Raw genomic sequence first — 26,300 nt, 5'->3', positions numbered from 1 at the left:
CAATAAAACGCTCGTCAGGACTCGAACCAGGGCTTACTGCTACCAACCCACCACTGCACCAGTGCCTTCCCTTGGGCCAGGGGAATGCCTTTCGGCTCGGCAAACTTACACTCAGGCGGTACTCGTTGGACAAGGGAGCCTCCCCACCACAGCACGAGAGAGTCGGGATCTTTGGAAAGAGGAGTCCTTACCTCTGATTTCGTCTCAGGTGCTGGGTGGGTAAGTCTCATGTCGTTGGAGTACCCTTCTCGCAGCCCCAGATTGTAGAAACCAAGCTTTATTGTATGCATACCAGGAACAAGTTAGCCATGTCAATCACTGATATTTTCTTATGATCAGGGTTTAACAGCTGAAATATTGTGGATGGGTCTGCTACCAGGGGTGTCAGTCTGTTAATATATTTGTAGTCCGGCACACAAATTCATAAAACACACATACACATCTGAAACACTTTTTGTACTATACCCTTAAGTTATTGGATTATGTGTTATGCCTCATGAACATTATAGTTTTGGTTTTAGCGTAAATGCGCGGTATTTTGTTTTACCTCTACATGCATCTCTTTTAACAGCCTAACTTTTCATAAACATAACATCACTTATTCCAATATCCATCTGTTATCCTTACACCACTGCTCAGACCAAACACCATCTGACAGTCTGTACCTTTTTTTTCAGCTTTTCCTCACATCCTTTAACTTGCATTTGTCTGATACATAATCAGATACCTCCACCGCTTTCTCTAGCAGTCAGTTAACACACATGTACAGTTCCTGAAGGCTTACTGTGTCATTTGAGGTAGCAGCTCATAGGCAGGTGCTTTTCACTTGGAAAACCTGTGCATTCCTGCACTCATGCAACTAGGGGTGTCTGTTACCTCCAGATCTAAATGCCTCTCAGAGTCTTTAGAGAGGGCTTACAATTCACTGTTCACAGGTAAGGAATGAGAGCACAAGCAACCTTCTCCTTTACCAGTAATTCACCATCCCCAGAACACCAGCATTGCTGCTTTTACCCCGGGGTGGACTTAAGCACTGGGCTCCAGTCAGAGCTATTCTTGGCTCCCAACGTCCTGTAAATCCTGCTACTAAGTGATTTGCTCTTTTATTATGAGGTGTGTTTATGTTTGAGTGTTCTGTGTATGTGTGTGTTCACGAACAAGAAAGCATCTAAAAGCGTACACATTATCTAATGCCCACTTTCTTTCACATCACTTTTTATCCATTCTGAAAACAATGAAACAACAATGAAGCTCATCTGGGCTTCTCGACAAACAATAAAATGCTCACCCGGGCTCGAACCAGAGCAACCAACCCACCACTGCACCAGTGCCTTCCCTTGGGCCAGGGGAATACCTAATGGCTCAGCAAGCTTACACTCAGGCGGTACTCGTTGGACAAGGGAGCCTCCCCACCACAGCACGAGAGAGTCGGGACCTTTGGAAAGAGGAGTCCTTACCTCTGATTTTGTGCGCAGAATTCTGTCTCGGGTGCTGGGTGGAAAAGTCTCGTGTCGTTGAAGTAGCCTTCTCGTAGTCCCAAATTGTTGAAACCAAGAGATTTGAGCCTGATGTGTCCATTCTCAAGCCAAGCTTTATTGTATGCATACAAGGAGCAATTGTTGTATTGCTCAGAGGGGTTATGGCTCTACACAGCTTATATATACTTTTCTCTTGAAGTTTTACTTCTCAAGAAACTCAAGGACTCATGAAGCAATTTAAACATTCCTTCCTTATCAGGAAGTTTGGTGCAGAAGATGGGAGTTTAGTACTGAGAAGCAGAAGCATCTGTGCTAAAGCAAGCGTGAATGTTAGAGTTTAGCATGTGGATTCAGCAGGAGTTCACAGCTCCTACCACTGTATAGGTACAGAGTAACATACAAATTCTGTTAGGGGACTCCATCAGGCCCAACAGAGTAGGATTTCTCTGCCGGCTGCAGTATTTGAACCGGCAACCTTCCATCCACAGGTGCATATCCTTAGCCACAGAGCCACCGCACCGCCCTGGCACTGGCCTTGAGACAACAGAGAACCAGGATCAAGTGAGCTTTATCTGGCAACCTCCCTCCTCTTATTTGTGGTCTTTCTGTTGTTACCTTTCAGTCTGTTTACTGCAATGATACGACCTGATATTACCTGACAGTGGAAATTGTGAGCTTCTTGGGGAAACAGATGTAGGAAATTAGTCAGAAAGGAGTTCTTCCCCTCCTCATTCTGTTTCCTGATTGAGAGGTTCTCTCTGTCTGTGTGGTAGCAGGATATACATATTTCCATTCCAGAGATGTTTAATAGACTGCTGAATGCTCCACTTTGATGCTTTCTTAAGACTTGCCAAATTTAGTTTCTCCCTGTAGAACAATACTGCTCTCTGCATTGCACTGGGTGGCTGAATTCAGGGCTGCAGGTTGAGCTGTGTCATAATCAACAATATCACCCATTATCTGCCACGTTAGGCTCCAGCTTGCCATGCCCCATGTTTTGGATTAAGCAGTTATTGAAAACGCTTACTTATTGATGATGATGGATGTCTTTTATTCATCTGTCATTTTATGCATCTGTCAGTGTTTTTTTTGTTGACACGTTTCTTATTTGCAAACACAGTTATATGAGCAGCACTGCGAAATGTGTTGTTTGATTCCTGCATTAACGCCATTGTCGAGGATCCATTAAAGACAAATTCAGATACGTTGGGTATAATGTAGACAAATAGTAGAGCACATTAACAGTACAAACATGAACAAACTACTGGAACTCTCTAGACTTCTGTCATTTAAGGCATATCTTGTAATTCAACGTAAATATGAAATAAATATGAGCAGTGGTGTCTTTTTTGATAATTAGCATTATCTGCTCGTTAACCAAGCACATGAAGTTGAAAGGGCTTAAAATCATAACAAAAGCTTGCGAATGTATGTTGAATTCTGCAGTGATAGAGAAATTTGAAAGTAGATGGGGTTGCTTTTAATACCAAGAGTATCTTGAGAGTTTCTAATGCCTTGGATTCACCTGCACTTATGACAGTGTTGACTGTCTGGATCTGCGAGGTGCTATGTGGTCATGTCTATTTTTGGACACGCTGATGCGCTTTCCTGTGGGCGAGGGGAGTCTGCTCAGGCTTTTAGTGTCTGCCTGCAGGCCAGATAAAAAGTGAAGTCTGGAAAGGTCTTGTGTGTGCTTTACCCACTGCACCATATTTTCTCGCTTTGCTGTTTAACAGTTTCATGCATTGCTTGAGGATTAAATTTACATTGTTACCTTTGCTAGTGACAATGATAGTGTTCACTCTGGAGGACATAGCATTGAAATACTGTACTCGACCTGAAATGTAAGAAATAGCATACATTCTGGTGTATTTTAAGTATTATAGAACTGGGTGCTTTTGAATGATGCTGAATAGACATAATGATATTTTGAACTCAAAGGATACCTTTAAAGAGCTTTTTTATTATTCTTCATTCTACTGTTTGCCCCAAAATTGTAAGGCAATGTGTTGAAAGGGCACTGACTGCATATATCCTTCTGTATCAGAATTATAGTCCTATATAATTAAGTTTGCTTCTTACCTCTGTCTATACAGGTTAGCTAGCAGGTTTTGCCTTGGAGATAAACAGTTGGAATGTTTTTTTATCTCTGTCTTTTTTCCTTTATTTGTATATAATGCAACTTTTATTTTATTTTTTTGGGGTGTGGTTTTCTTTTAACCCTGTAAAGTGCCTCAAATACTGTACATGTGTAAATAAGCGCTGAAATAAATCTGTGTAATACTTGAATGTTAGCTGTGAAATTTTATCAGGACTTCTGAATTTTCACTACTGTGTACAGGGACAGAGCTTCTGTGCTTAAAAGCAGACTGGCTTTAATATTTTTTTACAACTATCTGAAGATATTGCTAATTAATTAGTTTTCCCAGTTTTATTTTTCACAATGGAAAATCAAGCCCATGAAAGTTCCCATTAGTTAAAACAATAATTATTAGCGCTTGTCCCTTAGCAAGAAAATTTCTCATTGCTGCTTTTTATTTTTTGTTTTTTTCCACAACATTTAAATCTCTCAGGGTAATACAACAAATGAAGTTGTTTAATTGATTATAGTGAAGTTTACCATTAATATAGGTCTGTATCACTATAATAAAGCATTCGTTTAACCTTGTTAAGATGTATGCATTTAATGTGTTTAGCTGTAAACATAGATTAAGAGAGATTTTTGCTTTATGTAATCTTTCTTTATAGACAGGAGTAAATTAATTTCTAAATGTACACTGCTTTCAAGCTGAATAAATTAAAGATGGATATTTCCATCTAAATGTAAACTGTTGCAATAAAACCATGAAGAAATCTCTTAGCTGGGAGTAAACTTTTTTCCTGTTCTTCCCTGTCAGCTGAGGCACAGGGTAGATCCCGGCTTTATTCATCCTGCATCCGCTTTCTGCAGTTTTTCTTAAAATGACCTGTGTTAATTTTTTTTTGCATTAATTGCACACCGGACATCTCCCCCGGTCACCCTGTCTATTTACGCACATTAGCGTACATATTTCTCTCAATCTGTCGACAGAGTTTAGCCAATTCTGCAAATTTCACAGTGGCGTTATCCATCAGTTATGATTCTGAATCTACAGCGTTTTAGCGGTATCTGATTTCAAGCTACTCAAATAAATCTGCTTAATTACCGATGAGGAATCACCCCTTTAATTGAACCTAAGGCTAAGCAGTGTTAACCACTGCGGGACTGTACTGTCCCCATATATTTCAACTTTTGTTTCAATTAATTTTATACAAATACTATGTTTGGATACCTCATTTAGGTCCACCTGTGCTATGCTGGTATTTGTACTTATACATTTTAGACACTCTTATATTTTGTAGTCACTTAAGTTGCTTTTTATTTGCTATAGTCAAGTCTCTTTAGTTAAGTCTCTAGCCAGTCTGGCTACCTAAATACGCTCGCACTGTTTTCTGTGCCAAACGCAGTTACGCACTGAGGTCTTTCTCACTCACACACACGCCACATGCACGCCAGCACACAAATTCATAAAACACACATACACATCTGGAAAACATCTTTTGTACCACACCCTTAAGTTATTGGATTATGTGTTATGCCTCATGAACATTATAGTTTTGGTTTTAGCGTAAATGCGCGGTATTTTGTTTTACCTCTACATGTATCTCTTTTAACAGCCTAACTTTTCATAAACATAACATCACTTATTCCAATATCCATCTGTTATCCTTACACCACTGCTCAGACCAAACACCATCTGACAGTCTGTACCTTTTTTTTCAGCTTTTCCTCACATCCTTTAACTTGCATTTGTCTGATACATAATCAGATACCTCCACCGCTTTCTCTAGCAGTCAGTTAACACACATGTACAGTTCCTGAAGGCTTACTGTGTCATGTGAGGTAGCAGCTCATAGGCAGGTGCTTTTCACTTGGAAAACCTGTGCATTCCTGCACTCATGCAACTAGGGGTGTCTGTTACCTCCAGATCTAAATGCCTCTCAGAGTCTTTAGAGAGGGCTTACAATTCACTGTTCACAGGTAAGGAACGAGAACACAAGCAACCCTCTTCCTGGATCAGTAATTCACCATCCCCAGAACGCCAGCATTGCTGCTTTTACCCCGGGGTGGACTTAAGCACTGGGCTCCAGTCAGAGCTATTCTTGGCTCCCAACATCCTGTAAATCCTGCTACTAAGTGATTTGCTCTTTTATTATGAGGTGTGTTTATGTTTGAGTGTTCTGTGTATGTGTGTGTTCACGAACAAGAAAGCATCAAAAAGCGTACACATTATCTACTGCCCACTTTCTTTCACATCACTTTTTATCCATTCTGAAAACAATGAAACAACAATGAAGCTCATCTGGGCTTCCCGAAAAACAATAAAACGCTCGCCAGGGCTCGAACCAGGGCTTACTGCTACCAACCCACCACTGCACCAGTGCCTTCCCTTGGGCCAGGGGAATACCTATCGGCTCGGCAAACTTACACTCAGGCGGTACTCGTTGGACAAGGGAGCTTCCCCACCACAGCACGAGAGAGTCGGGACCTTTGGAAAGAGCAGTCCTTACCTCTGATTTTGTGGGCAGAATTCCGTCTCGGGTGCTCGGTGGGAATGTCTCGTGTCGTTGAAGTAGCCTTCTCACAGCCCCAGATTGTAGAAACCAAGAGATTCGAGCCTGATGTGTCCGTTCTTCAAGTGAAGCTTTATTGTATGCATACAAGGAGCAATTGTTGTATTGCTCAGAGGGGTTATGGCTCTACACAGCTTATATATACTTTTCTCTACACCCCCCTCCTGTCTTTGAGGTACCTTCTCAAGAAACTCAAGGACTCAGAGAGCAATTAAAACATTCCTTCCTTATCAGGAAGTTTGGTACAGAAGATGGGAGTTTAGTACAGAGAAGTAGAAGCATCTGTGCTAAAGCAAGAGTGAAGGTTAGAGTTTAGCATGTGGATTCAGCAAGAGTTCACAGCTCCTACCACTGTATAGGTACAGAGTAACATACAGATTCTGCTAGGGGACTCCATCAGGCCCAACAGAGTAGGATTTCTCTGCCGGCCACGGTATTTGATCCGGCAACCTTCCAGCCACAGAGCCACCACACCGCCCTGGCACTGGCCTTGAGACAACAGAGAACCAGGATCAAGTGAGCTTTATCTGGCAACCTCCCTCCTCTTATTTGTGGTCTTTCTGGTGTTAGCTTTCAATGTGTTTACTGCAATGATAAGACCTGTTATTACCTGACAGTGGAAATTGTGAGCTTCTTGGGGAAACAGATGTAGGAAATTAGTCAGAAAGGAGTTCTTCCCTCCTCATTCTGTTTCCTGATTGAGAGGTTCTCTCTGTCTGTGTGGTAGCAGGATATACATATTTCCATTCCAGAGATGTTTAATAGACTGCTGAATGCTCCACTTTGATGCTTTCTTAAGACTTGCCAAATTTAGTTTCTCCCTGTAGAACAATACTGCTCTCTGCATTGCACTGGGTGGCTGAATTCAGGGCTGCAGGTTGAGCTGTGTCATAATCAACAATATCACCCATTATCTGCCACGTTAGGCTCCAGCTTGCCATGCCCCATGTTTTGGATTAAGCAGTTATTGAAAACGCTTACTTATTGATGATGATGGATGTCTTTTATTCATCTGTCATTTTATGCATCTGTCAGTGTTTTTTTTGTTGACACGTTTCTTATTTGCAAACACAGTTATATGAGCAGCACTGCGAAATGTGTTGTTTGATTCCTGCATTAACGCCATTGTCGAGGATCCATTAAAGACAAATTCAGATACGTTGGGTATAATGTAGACAAATAGTAGAGCACATTAACAGTACAAACATGAACAAACTACTGGAACTCTCTAGACTTCTGTCATTTAAGGCATATCTTGTAATTCAACATAAATATGAAATAAATATGAGCAGTGGTGTCTTTTTTGATAATTAGCATTATCTGCTCGTTAACCAAGCACATGAAGTTGAAAGGGCTTAAAATCATAACAAAAGCTTGCGAATGTATGTTGAATTCTGCAGTGATAGAGAAATTTGAAAGTAGATGGGGTTGCTTTTAATACCAAGAGTATCTTGAGAGTTCCCAATGCCCTGGATTCACCTGCACTTGTGAAAGTCGTGACTGTCTGGATCTGCGAGGTGCTGTTTGGTCATGTCTATTTCTGAACACGCTGATGCGCTTTCCTGTGGGCGAGGGGAGTCTGCTCAGGCTTTTAGTGTCTGCCTGCAGGCCAGATAAAAAGTGAAGTCTGGAAAGGTCTTGTGTGTGCTTCACCCACTGCACCATATTTTCTCGCTTTGCTGTTTAACAGTTTCATGCATTGCTTGAGGATTAAATTTACATTGTTACCTTTGCTAGTGATAACAATAGTGTTCACTCTGGAGGACATAGCATTGGAATACGGTACTCTACCTGAAATGTAAAAAATAGCATACATTCTGGTGTATTTTAAGTATTATAGAACTGGGTGCTTTTGAAAGATGCTGAATAGAAATAATGATATTTTGAAGTCGAAGGCTACCTTTAAAGAGCTTTTTTATTATTCTTCATTCTACTGTTTGCCCCAAAATTTTAAGGCAATGTGTTGAAAGGGCACTGACTGCATATATCCTTCTGTATCAGAATTATAGTCCTATATAATTAAGTTTGCTCCCTACCTCTGTCTATACAGGTTAGCTAGCAGGTTTTGCCTTGGAGATAGAGTTGGAATGTTTTTTTTTATTTCTGTCTTTTTTCCTTTATTTGTATATAATGCAACTTTTATTTTATTTTTTTGGGGTGTGGTTTTGTTTTAACCCTGTAAAATGCCTCAAATACTGTACATGTGTACATAAGCGCTGAAATAAATCTGTATAATACTTGAATGTTAGCTGTGAAATTTTATCAGGACTTCTGAATTTTCACTACTGTGTACAGGGACAGAGCTTCTGTGCTTAAAAACAATGATATTGCTCATGAATTTCTTTTCCCACAGTTTTATTTTTCACAATGGAAAATCAAGCCCATGAAAGTTCCCAATAGTTAAAAGAATAACTATTAGGGCTTGTCCCTTAGCAAGACAGTTTCTCATTGCTGCTTTTTATTTTTTGTTTTTCCCGCAACATTTAAATCTCTCAGGATAATACAACAAATGAAGTTGTTTAATTGAAGATAGTGAAGTTAATATAGGTCTGTATCACTATAACAAAGCTTTCGTTTAACAGTGTTAAGATATAAATGTTCTTAATGTTTTGAAATACTTTTTTCCATGGATATTCACTCAATTTAAAAACCTAAAAATACACTGCTATCAGATAGCTTTTACCTTTAATTTAAATTCAATAATATTCTTTGTACATCCATGATGATATGATATGGGTTGTTTCTGGCATTCATTTCCACACCATAGCGTTTGTATGCATTTAATGTGTTTAGCTGTAAACAGATTAAGAGAAATTTCTGCTTAAATCTTTCTTTATAGACAGAAGTAAAATAATTTCTAAATGTACACTGCTTTCAAAGCTGAATAAATTAGAGATGGATATTTACATCTAAATGGAAACTGTTGCAATAAAACCATGAAGTGGCCTTTACTGAGATAATCAAAGCTATATCTTGTATAACCATTTCAGAAGTGAAAGGTCTAGACAGTTAATTGTAATTGGAATTTTAATTGTAATTGACAGGACCTGGAATTCCATGGGGTGATGAGATTTTATTTCCAAGACCGAGTAGCAGGAAACTTCGCCACCAAATGCATCCGGGTATCCAGCACAGCCACCACACAAGATGTAATAGAGACGCTGGCAGAGAAGTTCCGGCCCGACATGAGGATGCTGTCATCCCCAAAGTACTCACTGTATGAAGTTCATGTCAGCGGGGGTAAGTGTCAAACTTTGTGGTGGGGGGAGGGTGTCCAAATTTCTGCTGTCATCAAAAATACAGACACAATCCAAGCCTTCAGAAAACGTTTGTTTAAAGAACAGCTCAATTTGGTTATATATTAAAACATATCTCGCCTTCATCTAATCCTCACAAAGTCCTAGCAGTAGATAAATCTAACTGTCCCGGCCTCCTGGCTCTGTATGTTCAGTTCTGGCCTAGGGCGCCTTCTGTGTGGAGTTTGCACGTTCAAATGGGTCCACACTTAATATCCCAGCTTCCTCCAAAGATATTCAAAGACCTTCCCAAAGATATTCTGTCCAAATTAATTAATATCTCTATACTTTCTCCATGCATCATATATATATATATTTGTGTGTGTGCCCTGTCATATCTTGCCTTCTTCCCATCGTTAGCTGGGTTAGGCTCCAGCTCATCATTACCCTGCATTGGACTGTGAAGTAACTGAAAATGAATACCTGTTCATAATGCTACAGTTGGTCATCGCCACTGCCATACTATTTCACTTTGGTAAAACAAATCTAAAATACCTTTACCCTGTATTGTTCTTTATACTATATATGCTAATTTGTTGCATTATTTTCTCTGCTGCATTTAGAAAAAAACATCTAACATTTTTTTACCTTTCTGGTAGTCTTTTTGACTGAACGTCCTGTTGGATAACTAAACAAATCAGTAAGAGCAACTTTCTTAGAGAGTAAACATTTTATTTTTAACACTGTGCTCTTATTATGTGATTAGCTGAAGAAATTATCATAGGTATGTAGAGGTAAGCTTTATTTTTCTATTAAAGTAAGAAAAACATGTTTTTACATTTATAATTGCCACAGAAGTGCAGAAGTATGAGTCAATACACATCACCCTTCAAAAGTATCCTTAATGAATATCTTTAATGGGAAAGTGTTCCTATTTTAATGTTATGCTTTGAGGAATGTTGCATATATCAGAAGTGGTTGAAATTTTTACAGCACTGACACCTGTGCTCCTGGCATACCTCCGGATTGTTTGGGTTAGCTGCCTTTTTTTGTCTTTGGCAGAAGAACGGAAGCTGGACCTGGATGAGAAGCCCCTGGTGGTGCAGCTGAATTGGAACAAAGACGACAGGGAAGGCAGATTTGTCTTGAAGAATGAAAACGACATAGCCCCAAAGGTAAAGCTCTACTGCCACTCCTACTCCTCTTGTAACCCTTGTGACGAACTCCTGATGTTGACACCGAAGTCAGTGTCGGCCTTGGCATGATAAATAATGGCTTTTTTTAGGGTCAACATTGACGTGAGTTAATTATACAGATTTACACAACACGGGTGGGATTAAATGTTCTTTAGATTTCCTGTGCTTGAAATATGGTTCTAAAATTTCAAGTGTTTTCTTGAGGTTTAATACTGTAATGTAGTGTGATGGTATTTGATAGTGTTGCTGCTTACTTGTTTCATTATGTTTGTTTTTTTATTAATTCAAACATGAGGGTAATATTTCCCCATCTTCATAGATAAGTTTGCAATGCCTATTATTATGCAATCTGACCCACTGTTAACAAGCTCTGTGCCAGCCCAGTAGAGATGAAAAAGGCACATCCCTCATCTGCATCATCAGACACTGCTTCTTTTTGGATGGAAAGTTCAGAAGACAAACAGCAGAGCTTTCCTGTCATTCATTCAGTTGTCATGTATGTAGTGGTGTAGGAGTATAGTCATTGTGGGTACAGGAAGAAGTGAGGAGAGATCATAGCATGGTGGGAGGGAGTGGGGGTGTCACCAGCTTGATGGCTCTTGGGAAGAGTAAAGTAATGATTTCCTTAAATCTTCTGTTAACCAAGACTTGTTTTCCACCTTTTGATTCACTAAATCATGTTACTGTTACATTTTTCAAATAAATATCTAAATAAATCCTAAACGCTTACAGTATATGTACTGTAAAATACACCTAAATGATAATCAATAGTCAGGTAATGTAGTGTGTTCATTAAATAATTGGTATAATATAAGTCTTTAGGGAACCTGACATGGGTCCTATTGAATGATATGTTAAATATTTTTTCTTAATGTAATTGAATAAAAAGACTCCTCATCCTGGGAATATTGCTGTCCCAGTTCAGGATAAATAGAAGGTATGGATAATTTGGCCATTACCTGTAAAGAGCTTTGAGTGGAATGTCCAGCTTATTATTTTTTTTATGTTTTATTGCACTTATTTTTATTAATGTGTCTAGTCTGTGTGCATCGGCCAAATCCTCAGTGGAATGTTTGATAAGGGATATCAGTTGGATGCATTTCCTTCTGTTTGGAATAGGTGACTAATGCTTTGACCTTGCGGGAGAGTTTCATTAATTATCCTGGGAGTGGTAAAGAGCTGTTAATGATCTTGTCCACTTGGAGTGTAACAAGAACTCCAGAGCTGTATTGTAGGTTGTGCACTCCAGGCCAGGCTGATTCAAACTTGGCTCTTCATTTACTGTATACATGCTTGTACATAAGTTATTTTTTACAGAACTCAGTAAAAGTCTACTATACAAGTACGTCATTTGTACTTGAAATTACGACTGTGTAATGCATTAGGGTCACAACAATGCTGCTAAATACTTAACAGGGTATTAATAATAGTGGAGCTCAGGGAAGTGTGCTAAAATACAAAGAAATACTGACATTATGTTTCATGTTCCTATTTGTTGTTTTAAAACATTTCTGAGCTGATCAGTAAAAAATATAAACTTTTACTCCCCAGATGCCATTAATCTTAAAAATCTTGCACCAATAATAGACTTACGCATCCCATGCCCTATCATTTATCTCTGAACACCTGACAGAAGATTGTTTTTCCAGAGCTTGCATTGTACCTGGAATACAACCTCATAAGCAACAGCACATCAGATGACAAGCAAAACTAGTTAAATACAAAATTAATTAGTAATGGAAATTATTAGTGTTAGAAACTTGGCCTTTGTGCTGTTTCCAAAATTAAGTAATAGGAGTGGCATCACCTCCTTGTACAGTATCTTAGACGTTGTCAGTCTGGACTCTGAACAGACTGGTTAGTTGTTTTGCTGACTGCCAAAGCATAACATTTTTATATATTCTGAAATAAGGAATAAAGACTAAACTTGCTTATTGTACTAATCCCTCACAGTGAATGCATTCCATGATCTGTTAAAGTGCTTCTGCGTGTAATAGATGTGATGAGGGTGCTTTCATATACACGTGCAGTGCATGTTTCTATTTCTTTATAGCTTTCTCTGTATTTTGTCCTCCTGTATGCCGATTATGCTGATTTTTCTTTCAGAGCCAACACAGGGACCAAACCTTCTCTACCTAATTAGCTTAAGACTCAGTTTGGCTGCAGTTTTAATGTTTCATGGGATTAGCACTACTACAAAAAAAAGCTTCAGAGCTCTTACCCAATGGCAAGGAATGGGTTTGTCATGAACACTCTTGTAATGCAATTCTCGATCCTATTAATAGTCTTACCTTTTCATTTTTCTCACTGTTTCACAGAAAACACAGAGTAATGGGCCAGAAAAACAAGAGAAAGAGGGAGTGATACAGAACTTCAAGAGGACCCTGTCCAAGAAAGAGAAGAAAAAGGAAAAAAAGAGGGAAAAGGAACCCTTTCCTCGTATTGTTGATGGAGATGAACGATCTTTGGATAGGGAGGATGGGTAGGTGCCATACTACCTGTTAACCTTACCCTGTTACTGCTGAGTCCATCTACAGAACACTCTTCTCCGATGGAAGTTGTGTGGATTCTAAAAATGTGTATATGTACCTTAACCTTATTGAAGATGTAAATGCTCCTCAGGAACAGCAAAAGTTCATATAAGTTCAATTATTTCAGTAATTCCAGGTCCTAAATCTGATGAAGAAAGAAATGTAGTTTGTTTAAGAGGGACGTGGAAATTACGTGGTAATTGGGGAAAAGAATTGGAATATTTTATATTATTTATATATTATGATATAATATCGAATAGTATTTCTATTTATACATCAAATATATGTTATATAATATTTATATGTATTTGCTTCAAAAGCATGGAGAACAAAAATTCACATTTTACACAACAGTTTCATGCAACATCTGAAAGGTCACTGCATGGTTTAGAAGACAAAAACTCTGGGTGTTTAATTCCAAGCTTTCTCGCACCCATCTTGTGAACTGGTCATGAAGCTGGAGGAGTAATGATCTAATTGTTGTAAAGTATCAGAAGCAGAGAGGATGAAAGATGTGAAACATTAGGGACCTAATGAGTTAATGCCAGTCTGGTAAAGAAACATTAATAACACAGACGAGGCCCTGGGAGGCAGGGTACCCAATGGTCCCATAGGCAGTGAGGGGTTTAAAAGTTAGTGACGTCTGGTTGTCTCTCTTGCAGCGAGAACTCGAGGTTAGCAGCTGAGGTGTACAAAGACATGCCAGAGACCAGCTTCACACGCACCATCTCAAACCCAGAAGTGGTCATGAAGCGCCGGAGGCAGCAGAAACTGGAGAAGAGGATGCAGGAGTTCCGGAGCAGTGATGGACGGCCAGACTCTGGTAAACTTGAGGCGGGCTTATGCCTTCTCAGTACTCCAGTTTCCATTAAAAAGGCATCATTGTATCTGCAGGAGCTTTGTGTTTTGCAGGACTTTTAATTAAACAAATACACACTTTTCTGTAGTTTAATTTTAATTATAGTTTGAAAACCTGTACTTTGTTTTCATATTGCAAGAATTTGGTAAATTTTCAGTCTCAGCTTCCTGGATGGGATTCTTTATGCTTCAAATACCATTAAATTCTGCTTGGTGCTGCTAGCCCAAAGATAACTGCCATTGTATGCTGTGATCTTTCCAAATATATTCTGCTTACTTGTAATTTGGCATGAATAAAGCTTGTTAGTTTATTTCTGACATCAGCTCATTTTTTGTCATTTAATACTAGGTGTGCATTCTAAATTCACTTATGTTTTTGTCATTTTGGTTGACAGTTTATACATCTATATATAATGTAAATAAAAATCTTATAGTAATAGCACAGGTGTGACAAAGTTTGCCAGTATGTTTTCTATCCTGTTTCAGGCAGTGTAGATGGACCTCTTTTGCAGCCTGTCAGTTGCCTCAGTGTTTTATCTTTTACACTGCCCTGTGTCCATCTTCAGCTCTTACTCAGGCTGAAGCATGCTGGGAACAGATGGTATTGCTGGAAATGATGCCCTGATACTGAGAAAATGCTAATTTCACAAAGTTAAGACTCAGCTCAGCAGCCCAAAACCGCTTTTGTAAATGTCCTAATTTTAAGCAATAAATTGGCATGATTATGGCAGACATTCTGTTCCATGTGGCTTTGGATTTCCTGCGGGACAGGAAGAAAAACAAAATGAAAACAATGTTTTCAGAATAAAGCTTTGGTGAGGCAGTAGGATTCTTTCCCAGAGTTCGTGAAGTAAATACACCATTTCCTCCCCTTTGCAGCGGCTTTGTATTTCAACTGTTGCGTTGTTGTGGACTAGGGTCTCGGTTTTTGACTGCTTTTTTTCTTTTACTTCTTCTTTGCTTTGGCCACAGTGCTCAGAATTAAAAGGCAGAGAAAATACAGCTTTTACGGTACATAAACAATATTGTAATGAAGGTTCTAATAAAAGTTAGAGTAAACTGGTATAAATGTAAGAAAAATCTGAATTACTGACTGAATTCTGTTTGTATTAATGTTTACTGATGTCAGTTGTTTTAGATTATTAAATTAGTATACTAATCTTTAGTAGAGACCTTCTCAAAAGGATTTTGTTGTATAGCATATAATGTATTTAATTCCTCAACATTTAAATGAATAGGCTTTACAGCTATGTTTGGAGGTAGAAAAGATAAGTTGACTCACCCTATGGTAGTGGTTGGCCATTAAGACATCTCAGTCTTGCTGTTGTGCTTTAACAAGTGGTTTATTTTGGGGAAACATGCTGTTTTGTGTCATTATAACTCAATTGAGAGTTGAAAGCAGTTGTAATACCCACATGATGGGCTGCACAGAGAGAGAATGTGGAGCAATATGACATGAGAATTCTTTTTGACTCCTTTTTCAAAGATGTATTGAGGGCTTCCACCTGACACAACTACCGAAAGCTTCTACTATCCAGAGTCCTGCCTTTTGAATCTAGACAATTTGGTCAATGTCATTAAACTGACTAAATATGAATTCCCAAGCAGTCTTACAATGTTCAGCGAATGCTGGACCAACAATGTTGTACAGCAAAGGGAAATGGATTTACACTGATTTATGTGACACAACTTATGCTTTTATTGGTTAAGCCACTCTAGACTTCCCTGTTTATTGCATTTATTTTATTTGATTTTTCAGGAGGGACGCTGAGGATCTATGCGGACAGTCTTAAACCAAATATTCCCTATAAGACAATCCTTCTGTCCACCACGGACACTGCTGACTTTGCTGTAGCAGAAGCTCTAGAGAAGTATGGACTGGAGAAGGAGAATCCCCGGGACTACTGTATCGCTCGGGTAGGAGTTTCAGTCTCTGCTGGTGTTAGAAATGAGCTCAGGATAAAGTGCATGGTGCAGTGCAGTGGTGTAGGACTGTGGTATTCTTATTCAATATAGATTATAGTTACTTGAGTGTTTTGTTGTCTAATGTAACACAACCTTTACCGCCTTAGTCCTGAAATCTATTTTGTTATGAGATAAATCGGTGTAAGACAGTGTTTGCTTATCTCATGGACAGAAAACAAAAAAAGAGTATAAGAGTATACCACAGCTTTATATATCACTACAGGGTGGAACAATTATTTAAGCTACAGTTCTCTCTTTTGTGCAGTGACATCCTTGTAGGTTTTCAGACGTGAAAAAACAGAACGCTCTCATGAACATGCCAGGTTACATTTGTGTTCTTGAGGCTCTATGTCTGCTGTTACCCTTGGAGTGTGCAGAACTGCATAAGAAGTATCCCCATAAACTGTAACTTAGTGATCTAGTGCTCTGATTTTTTTTATATTACCTTTCATGATTTGAATGCTTTCAGTGAACACCACCTTTTTATTCTGTGAACAGATTGCTAATACTGCGCTTCTACCATAAACAAACCTTAGCTCAAGCATCATCATTCTTTTGCATCTTGTCTACTGCCGCCACATGTTTTTTTATTTGGTTGTGATGGGCAGATTAAAGTATGAGTTTGACATTTGGTAGAGATCTTTGTCTGATGGTAATTGAATTGCATTTTTCAAAAGTGCCAAACAAGCAGATGCATTGCACAGTGGGGGAGAGCGCTCCTGTAGTGTGTAGCTGCAGTTAATCTGACTTGTCATTGTGTTACAAACATGTCTCCAGTAAAGTGACGACCTTTGACAGCAGCACCCTTTTATTGCCTTCCCTTGACAGCTCCAGTCAGAGCCAATCACATTAAAGCACTTCAGAGAGTAATGCAGGCTGTACAGCTTCCAACTCTGAAAGTTTAACATTGTTTAGATGACCTTTGCGTTATCAGTAGCTCTCAAGAGTTTGTAATTACAAGTGCTGGTTCATCAATAAAGCCGAAATTAAATTATTAGAAACATCTATTTTGTAGTGTAAACCAATGTGAGTATGATTTGATTGCATGATTCTGTTAATACTGGCTAATATAACCTGCCAATCAAAATTTTGTGCTTTTAATAAGGTCAGTACAGTACTGGGCTTTGTCATCTTGATGACAAAAAACTGTTCAGGGTAGACCTGTGAACATCCCTGCAAAGGTCAAATAAGAAATGCTTTGGAGTTTGTCACTTGTGTTATGTTTTAGTGGGTTAAGTCCAGGATGTGGTGTTGCCTAAGGCTGATAGTGATTTTGGAGCTTGTGCAAAATTTGGTTTCGCGATATATGTTTTGTGAATGTTGACATGATCTGTTTTTTCTTGAATGGTGAATGGTGTCTGGACAGGTGGTGCTGCCTCCAGGGTCTCAGCAGTCAGATGACAAGGGGGGGAAAGAGACCATCCTCGATGACACAGAGTGCCCCCTGCAGATTTTCAGAGATTGGCCTAGTGACAAAGGTATGGAACTACAGTGTTTTTGTCTGAGCAGCATAGCTGTTAAACGGGATGGAATGCTGTTCATGGGCCACATAAGCAAGGCTAGAGTTATTCTCCTGTGGTGTATTTTGCTGTTTTGACGGACTAGCATCCTGTCCAGAGTGTGGTCTCGTCTTGTGCCCTGTGCTTCCAAGATGTGCTCATGGATTGTTTATGACACTTACCAGGAATAAGCACAAATAAGAACTTATTTTAAGTAAGTTATAATAATAATAATTGCTTACACTTATATAGCGCTTTTCTGGACACTCCACTCAAAGCGCTTTACAGGTAATGGGGACTCCCCTCCACCACCACCAATGTGCAGCATCCACCTGCGCCAGATTGCTCACCACACATCAGCTATCAGTGGGGAGGAGAGCAGAGTAAAGAAGCCAATTCATAGATGGGGATTATACAGAGGCCATGATTGGTAAGGGCCAATGGGAAATTTGGCCAGGACACTGGGGTTACACCCCTAATCGTTTCAAGAAACGCCCTGGGATTTTTAATGACCACAGAGAGTCAGGGCCTCGGTTTTACGTCTCATCCGAAGGACGGCGCCTCTTTACAGTATAGTGTCCCCATCACTATATGGGGGCATTAGGACCCACATGGACTGTAGGGTGAGCACCCCCTGCTGGCCCCACTAACACCTCTTCCAGCAGCAACCTTAGTTTTTCCCAGGAGGTCTCCCATCCAGGTACTGACCAGGCTCACTCAATATATGAAAATATATTTAGCTATTCCAGACATCTCCTGCAAATATTTTAACTCCATTCTACCATTTTACCCAAGGTTTTCTCCTAGTTTTTGTTGGTCTTTGACTTTTATTGCAGTATTTCTGTTGTTCAGTGATGAATAATCAGGCCATTACCAATACCATTACAGTATATTTGCACTTATAATGCTGTTACAGACACTTGTTTGAGCTCTGAACTATTACTTTCAATCTGTTTCCATCCTTTCTTTTTATTCTCAATGTCTCATGGTTCATTTTTGTATTTAGGCTTCATTTTGCATGTATATATATATATCAATACTGGGAAAATATTACTTTTCTGTCACATTGTTACAAATAGTTGTAGAAATGTGTTTCTCCTCTACAAAGATTTTGCTAACATGTTTATTATTTCATTTTTGAGATAGCTTGATAATTTATGAATTTTGTATTGGGTTATGTCAACTTTTGAAGTTACCTGTTTTTTAGAATCTGCACGTAGCATGTACTGTAGGTCAAAAGTTGTAATTGGGCCCAAGTCTTCCTAAATACAATGCATAATCATTTAAATTAATTTAGCTACATTTTTGTTTTAAACTGAGGCTGTAAACTGAGAAAAGAAAGTTGCAGGAAGGTATAAACTGTAACAAGTACAGGTAAATTCCACTCTGTGTTATACTCTGTGTCTGTGTTGTGATCAAGCAGTTTCTCCTGGACCTCTTCTTGCACTTCCCTCTCCTGGTGCATAGGAGAATTTATGTGGATTTTCTTTCAGGAGCCTTAGTGTTTCAACTGAAGAAACGCCCTCCTGATTACATTCCAAAGAAAGCTCGTAAGCCAGAAGAGAAGGTATCCAGGGGGAGGTCAGTAGATGTCCCTCTCCACAGCTCTCTACCTCCTGAGAAGCTCCCTTACCTGGTGGAGCTGAGCCCAGGTGAGTTGTGGGTGTCAGACTGTCCAGTGTTTCCCACAGGCAGTATAGATGTTGCTCTCAAAGAGATTTGTTCTAGTGTTTGTTTTATTTAGTGAAATGATTAAGCCAGAAGAAAAACATGATGTCAATGTTTGTAGCATGTTTATCATTTAATATGAGCTCTCTGCTGCCAAATGTAGCACATTCGGTGACTTCTCAATACGTATTGGTTTACATCATAAAGGGCAAGTGATTGGGTTCTGAGAATAGTTCAACATCTCCTTGTGTCTTTACAAGTACCTTAAAAACACCCCTTGTAATTGCTCTTTAAGGGTTATCTTCCAAGTTTTTAAACCTGTCAGTCGACCAGAAATATTTGTGCATGGAGAGAACCTCAGGGCTGCTGTCTGACGTCACTCACAGCTGTTTGAGAAGCCTGCCGACATGCAACATCGAATCAAGGCTTAAAGAAGGCACTTGTCAAGCAGCTGCGGCTCAGACAGCCAGCAGCCTTGAGGCATCGCCAGTGCTTGTTTAAACATTCACATCTTGAAAATGAATGCCATGGTATCACAACGTAAAAATTCAAAATCAGCAAAGGAAAGCAAAAAACGAGAAATGATTTAAATATTCATACGTGACTTGTTTGTGTACACTGTACAGTGCTATTTTTGGAACCCAACTGCTTTCGTTAAATGTAAAGCTTCTGCTATGTAAGTTACTCTTGTCATTTGGATATTTAAATGTAGGGTCTTTAAATTGTAAGCCTCAATGGACAAGGGAGCTGTCACCTTTGATCCTGCAGCCACAAAGTAACTGCAGGCATAGTGCAAGGCTGTATCGTACAGTGAAACTCATATTATCAGTTAAAGAGAGTGAATTGATCAATAAACTCAAGAAGGTTTCATTGAGTCCCAGCATGCCCAGGGTCCTTTGTGCTTCCCATGGTGCCTAAAGATTTGGACACAGAGGTGGGTGATGCTGAAATATTCTTAAAAGTGATTACAGTTCCTTCCCCATCATGTGGATCTGTACATGGTCTATAAGACCACTCTTTGTGCATTATATGAAATCTCTAAACAATGTTGCAATAATACCTTTAAGTGTGTTCTAATGCGCTGCTTGCCACTTGCTTCCCCTTTGCTAACCTTATCTGACATCCACTACTAACATTATTAGCACAGCTGACTCTTATCTCCATTTCACTGGTTGAGGATATCTACATCTTTATACCTTTGTGAGACTTCACATCCAGTTTGACAGATTTTAGATGCAATAGTCATCTCTGCCTTGAGAATATGGCTGGATCTCTTGTGCTTTATATCTATGTATTTCTGAAATCCAGATGGGCTTAGTTATCCTTTGGGACCAAAAGGAAGCAGGCTTGTTTAAGTGCTTAAATTTCATTTCCATAGATCTTTAGCTTGACAAGGAACGTGTCTATTAAAAGTTTTCAGCCATCCCTCAGACCTGAACTAAAAGAATGTTCTTCTGCTCTCTGAAACCAGATAATCCTCTAAATGTTGAGAAAGGTAATGACATTAAAGAAGACTGTTAAACCTTATCTCTACTGCAAATAACTTAACATCTGTGAATAGCCATCTACATTATAGGTTTTGTCTGACAGGCTTGACATTTTACATTAACAGGGTAAATGCATTGATTTCTTAATTCCTCAAATTGTTTAAGTTGATTTGGGATAAATTTAATTTGATTTCTCGCATTTACTCATAAAATGAGTGTCAAGACTTTGTTTATTCTGTAGTTGTGAAGTCACAATTGTTATTCAGTCCTCCTACTTTGCCGCCCAGCACACACCACTCAGTGTGTGTATCGTAGGCATAGAAAATTGATGAAAGATTTCTAGTCACAGCCTCTGGCCAGATCTGTATACCAGTTTCATGTATATCATGTCTCAACTAGTGGGAAGTATCTGTCAGTCTTTCCTCCAGTTTATTGAGGCAGACTGCATTGCATAATTGTTCTAATTTCTCCTCCACTCTGGAGTGCACAGGGTAACAGCCTTAAAAAACTTAACTCTGTGGCTTTAACCTCTGACTGTGAATTGAAAGAGCCTGATAATCAGCCTTGTTTCTCAGCTCATTTCAAGGAGGCGGTGATGAAGCAGTGATGCATGTTGGTGGCTTTGTCCTGCTGTGTTTTCACGCTTTACTGTATTCTCTCTCCTGCCCACCTTGACCTTGGCATGTGTTATGTGATATCTCTCCTGCTGGTCTCTATTCCTGGCTCCTCTGCATGTGTCCTCACCCTAGGGAGAGGGAATCACTATGCCTACTACAACTATCGCCACCAGGAAGGTAACCACACCTTTTCTTACTGATGTTTTTAATACCATTTGTAAAGTTTTTAGGCATGGTGTTTGTGAGTCATATGTAAGTTTAGATTTAGTTTATCACCAGTTATGGTGCAGGTCAGGCTGTTGCTATGGCCCTTTGTACTATCACAGGGAGAATGAGGATAGTGACTGCCATCCTCTGGCATGCCCGTTGTCAAGCCTTTGGCTAATTTACAGCTTTGCAAAGCCTTATGGGTGTCATTTTGCACCAACTGAAGAAGTGATGCAATCTCTTACCGATGTCACCGCAAGCTCACAGGTGTCCTGGCACGTTCTGGGGTTATTGTTGCATGGCAATTTTAGGATATGTGTGAGCTGCCTGACATAGCGTGGGATCAAACTGTTGATGTCTAGACTGTGACTCAATCTGCAGTGTCAATACTGGTGATCCTGCAGGAGTTCAGTGTCCTTTAAGGTGAAATTGAAAATGCTAAGATCCAGCATTTTTTGCTGACGAGTGTAAAATCTTACATCATTACTTGTACTGTTATACGGCACATATTTTGTGAAACTAATCCATTTTTTTCATACATTTAAATAGGAAACCTTAAAGACAGAACATGTGGATAACTGTTTTTTACAGTTTTTAAACTGTAGAAATTAACTGGTTGCCCTTTTCTTTTGCATTATCTGCAAACAGCTAATTTGCAAACATTAGAGGGTAAACCTGTATTTTAAATCTGACACTTGAAAAAAATGTAAATAATAAACAGCTAATTTGTTCTTATGAGTGTAATACCTACATATTCAGGGAGTAAGCCAGCAATTATATTAAGTCAGTTTTTATAGCCCTAAGCCTGCCAATACTCCACAGTCCCTTAATATATGTTTATCTTGGCATTTTTGCTTACGTAATTTAGAGAGATGTTCTTCAGTTTGCCTGTTCTCTTACAGTGCTGAATGTCAGTGAATCTTTCTTTCAAAGTAAATCACTATCCTTTTCTAATTCCGGCATTAAAACAAAATAAATGAAAGTCTGCATTAAGAGTTAACTTTTTAATCCAGCAGGCATTTTACAAAAGTCCTGCTGTATTTTTCTGTTCTCATGTATAGTATATTTTAAAACCTTGATATGCCTTTTCAAGTATTGAAGGAGTTGGCAATTCGTTATATAAACCTTATTGGAACTGGCATAGAAATGTGTATTCCAGGATGTAAACATGACTATTCCTCTACCCAGTCCTGGCAAAAATAAGTATAATTTTATGTATTCACCAGAAAGTATTAGGTACAACAGGACAAGAAAAATATTTCAAATACCAAGTTTTGTTTTGTTGCAGAAAGCAACTTGACTGCAAACCTCAGTGGAATGAAACTGTGAGCTTTGTAGAATGTGGTCCTGAATCTTAATTCTTGCAAGATGTGTCACCAAGTTGATAAATAAAATCTACAGTAACTGTGTGTCAACTTAAGAGGCATTAATCTTAACATTTATTTAACTTTAGCATGGCCTGTGTTTTTATGTCAATCTACTACCAAATAGCAGGCACTATAGTTATGAAGAAGTCATTTTGACCATAAATTAGAAAAGATAAAGAAAAATGACACAGTTTAATGAAAATTATGAAATAATGGTGCATGCATGGAGCATTAATGGTAACATTTTTATAAATGTATTTAAATTGTATTTAAAGCTGCTCTTTTGGCTAGTGCAAAGCAGTTAATCTATGAATGTTCTGCAGAAACACTTCTATTAAAAACCCAAGTGCAACAGTGATGCCTCCTGATTTTAAGGCTTGAAGTTGTAGACCACGGGGTACTTTCACAAATTGCCATTGTAATTAATATGGGGGATGATTCTTGTCAGTATATTAATACAAAAAGTATTTTATTGAAACTTGTTAATTATTAATGAAATGTTAAGGCCGTCATAGATTGGGCTCAAAGCGTTGAGACTTTGGGCGATACCATGGAATAATGGCTCTCGCTGCTGCCACACGACTCCAGGGGTCTGTTTGGGACCAGCCGGGTGTCTGTCTGTGTGGAGTTTGAAAAGTCTTCCCATGCTTGCGTGGGTTTTCACTGGGTGCTTTGGGTTCTCTCCTCATCAAAGCTAGGTTGGATTAGGTGTTCTAATTATCCCAGTATCTCTTGCTGTGTATTGAACTACCATGCTGTCCAGCTTACTCCTTATACCCTAAATTCCAGATGGGACTCTCACCTGGATAAGCGACTTTCTCATGTCAGTTGGAGAGGTTGAGGAGTTTGAGTATGCAACTTATACGATTTATTTCTTGAGAGAGTTTTCTCAAGCGTTTGTAATGCCTTACGGAAGACCGTTTCGAAATGCAGAAGTCCTGAGAGAGTGCTTTGAAGAAAATGCTGTGTTATGTTAAAATCCAGAGTGCTGTAATGATTGAAAACAGGTTTTGCTCATAACAATCCAAGAGGCAGGAATTGTGTTCTTGTTTTGAACTTAGAAAGTTTATTCTTTCCAAGAAAGTGTACTTTACCCTCCCACACATCCATTCATCCTATACCAACACCCGTTTTAATGATGATTGACAAGCCCTTAACAGCACTTCCTCCTCTTCTCCCAGTGCACTCATTTGCTGTGTCCTGCATTGCTTCTGCTTTCTTTGCATTTCTGTTTTGAGTTTACACTAATCGGATAATTTTCTGAATTACTTTTCAAGAAACAGGTCTAACAGTGATATTAGCCATAGCCTCAGATAGATAAAAGTTTACTTTGTGGGTTTTTATATTTAAAACTGTTGTTCAAAGTTTTATTTACTTTGGATTCACATGGTTTAAAAATAGATTTATTTTTTTAGGGTGATTTTGTTATTATTTCTTGTTTTCTTCTTTCATAAATTGCATGGATGTTGATGTCATCATCCTCTCACAAATTATTCAGTGTTTTTGTATTCATAGCAAATTTGAACCAAGATTACAATGGCAGAAAAGTAATATCTTGCTCTCCATATTTTTACTTTTGCTCTGTTTTTGAATAGTTATGGGTTTGTGGATTCTGTGTTGTATTACTTTCATCAACAACGTTGACTCCTGGGCCAGGCTGAAGGTTTGCAAGCTTGCACCTTCTTGAAGATAAATGATTCCTGTCTTTTGCAGATGGCTCTGACTCCAGGGATAAACCAAAGCTCTATCGGTTACAGCTGAGCATCACTGAGGTGGGAACTGAGAAGATGGATGATAATTCCATCCAGGTAAGAGATTGCTGTTCCTGTGAAGGAGAACTGGCAGAGGCACACCCGGGCTCTGCTTTATGAGGATGCTCATGTGTTTAGAATTACTGTGTGAAGCTCCATCACAGAGGAAAACCAGACTGGTCATCTTAAGAAATATAAAACAGAACCCGTTTGTCATTTTCTTTCATAGCTCTGTCCATCTGCCCCTGCTGTCAGGTGTGTAGATGTGGTAGGAAGCTTGTTCGTCCCACTGCCCATAAATGCATTAAGGACCAAATAAATATTATGAGTCAAAGCTTCATCTCTTTTCTGAATAGAGACACCTGGTCTGTGATGGCTGTAGTGGTTTGCCTTTTGTACATTGGATATCAAAAGTCTGCACACCCTCATTGAAATTTCAATTTCTGTTGATTGACATCAAGACAAATCATGTCAGACCTTTTTTCACCTTTAATAAGATCTTGTAACAGACAGTATTTAAGTGGTAAAACAAATGGATCATTTTTAGGAAAAATACTTAAAAATCAACTTTCAGTGCCTTAGTTTTAAAGAATATATTTTTGTGAAAGTGTATTGCATTTATTCCTGTCAGTTAACCTAACACAACATTTTACAATGTAAAAAGTTCAGTATGGTTCACATTTAAATTAAACCTCAGTGTAGAGTGACTCCACTTTGTTTCTTAGCTCTTCGGTCCTGGAATCTTGCCGTACCATTGTAACTTGATGCATGCAGACGGCCTGGTGACTGTGACACCCCGCAGCTTTGAAGCAGAGACGTTTGTAGATGGGCAGCGCATCACAGAGACCACCGTGCTAAGGAGTGGCATGAAAGTCCAGTTTGGAGCATCTCATGTCTTTAAGTTTGTGGACCCTAGCTATGACCACAGCTTGTCCAAGAGGAGCATGGACTCTGGACCCATGGTGAAAGGACCCAGGAGTAAATCAGGGTAAGTGGTGAGGAATTACAGAGAAACAACTTGATGGCGAGCTTTCATCTTCTGATTCACTGAACCTATTTTTCTGTTGACTGTTGCCAATTGTTGAATTTAATTTGCCAATTATTTTTACAGTATACCTACCACCCAATTGGGAATGCCAGTTGTTTCCAGATGTGATATTCCTGCAGTAACTCCCACCTCTACTTTACTTGCAAGAGGAGGAGACGCATAGATCCATGTAGTTTGTTTTTTTTGCCCTGTGATCTAGACCATATGCACCAGTCGCCTGGTTTAATCATTTGTACTGTTTGTGCTTAGCCTTGCTTACTTTCTAAAATCAGTTGAACTGGTGGTATGACTGTTGATATGGTGAGATTTTATACTGCTTCTCTTTTTTGCCAATAATTCCATTTTGACTGGATTTGTTACAGATTAATATCAGTCATAAAATGAACAGCTATCAGGGTTATGGTGTCTTTAAGAGCAAGCACAAGTCAGTGCGATATATGGGACATGAATATTAATTAGATTTATTTCCAATGTTATAAAGTAAAACTGTCTAATAATAGAAACAACTGTCATTGGTTGTTTACTTTGACTTAACATGCACAATAAAGCATCAAGATGCAACTAGTTATTTTGTGAAATGATTAATATTCATATATCCCTTAAATACCTGTGGTTTCAAGGGTACTCAGTGTGTTTTAGCTTTTTTAAATACAACAGGCTTGATTTATTAGCAATGATAATGCTAATGATAAGGTGATGTGTTAGCTAACATTTTATCACATATTATGTTGTAACAAGT

At 38.9% G+C, this 26,300-nt stretch overlaps 1 protein-coding gene across 12 annotated transcripts in view; it reads left to right on the top strand.

Moving 5' to 3' along the window:
• Nucleotides 1-26,300, top strand: part of afdna (afadin, adherens junction formation factor a) — a 174,858-nt gene that overhangs the window by 75,713 nt on the left and 72,845 nt on the right. For 9 of the 12 annotated variants that reach the window (XM_088929622.1, XM_088929614.1, XM_088929647.1 and 6 more), the window contains exons 2-11: nt 9,176-9,371; nt 10,430-10,542; nt 12,882-13,045; nt 13,757-13,917; nt 15,712-15,869; nt 17,284-17,395; nt 18,910-19,068; nt 21,321-21,365; nt 24,476-24,570; nt 25,239-25,501. In XM_088929622.1, coding sequence (XP_088785748.1) covers nt 9,176-9,371; nt 10,430-10,542; nt 12,882-13,045; nt 13,757-13,917; nt 15,712-15,869; nt 17,284-17,395; nt 18,910-19,068; nt 21,321-21,365; nt 24,476-24,570; nt 25,239-25,501 — 1,466 coding nt within the window. The remainder of the gene's footprint in view (nt 1-9,175; nt 9,372-10,429; nt 10,543-12,881; nt 13,046-13,756; nt 13,918-15,711; nt 15,870-17,283; nt 17,396-18,909; nt 19,069-21,320; nt 21,366-24,475; nt 24,571-25,238; nt 25,502-26,300) is intronic. The other 3 variants (XM_088929639.1, XM_088929631.1, XM_088929689.1) reach the window with 1 other exon arrangement.

Source organism: Atractosteus spatula, chromosome 2, assembly GCF_055471065.1.
Source record: "Atractosteus spatula isolate fAtrSpa1 chromosome 2, fAtrSpa1.hap1, whole genome shotgun sequence".
In the NCBI taxonomy this organism is placed as follows: Eukaryota; Metazoa; Chordata; class Actinopteri; order Semionotiformes; family Lepisosteidae; genus Atractosteus; species Atractosteus spatula.
Note: the sequence above shows the minus strand (reverse complement) of the source record. Positions and strands in the feature narration are given on the sequence as shown.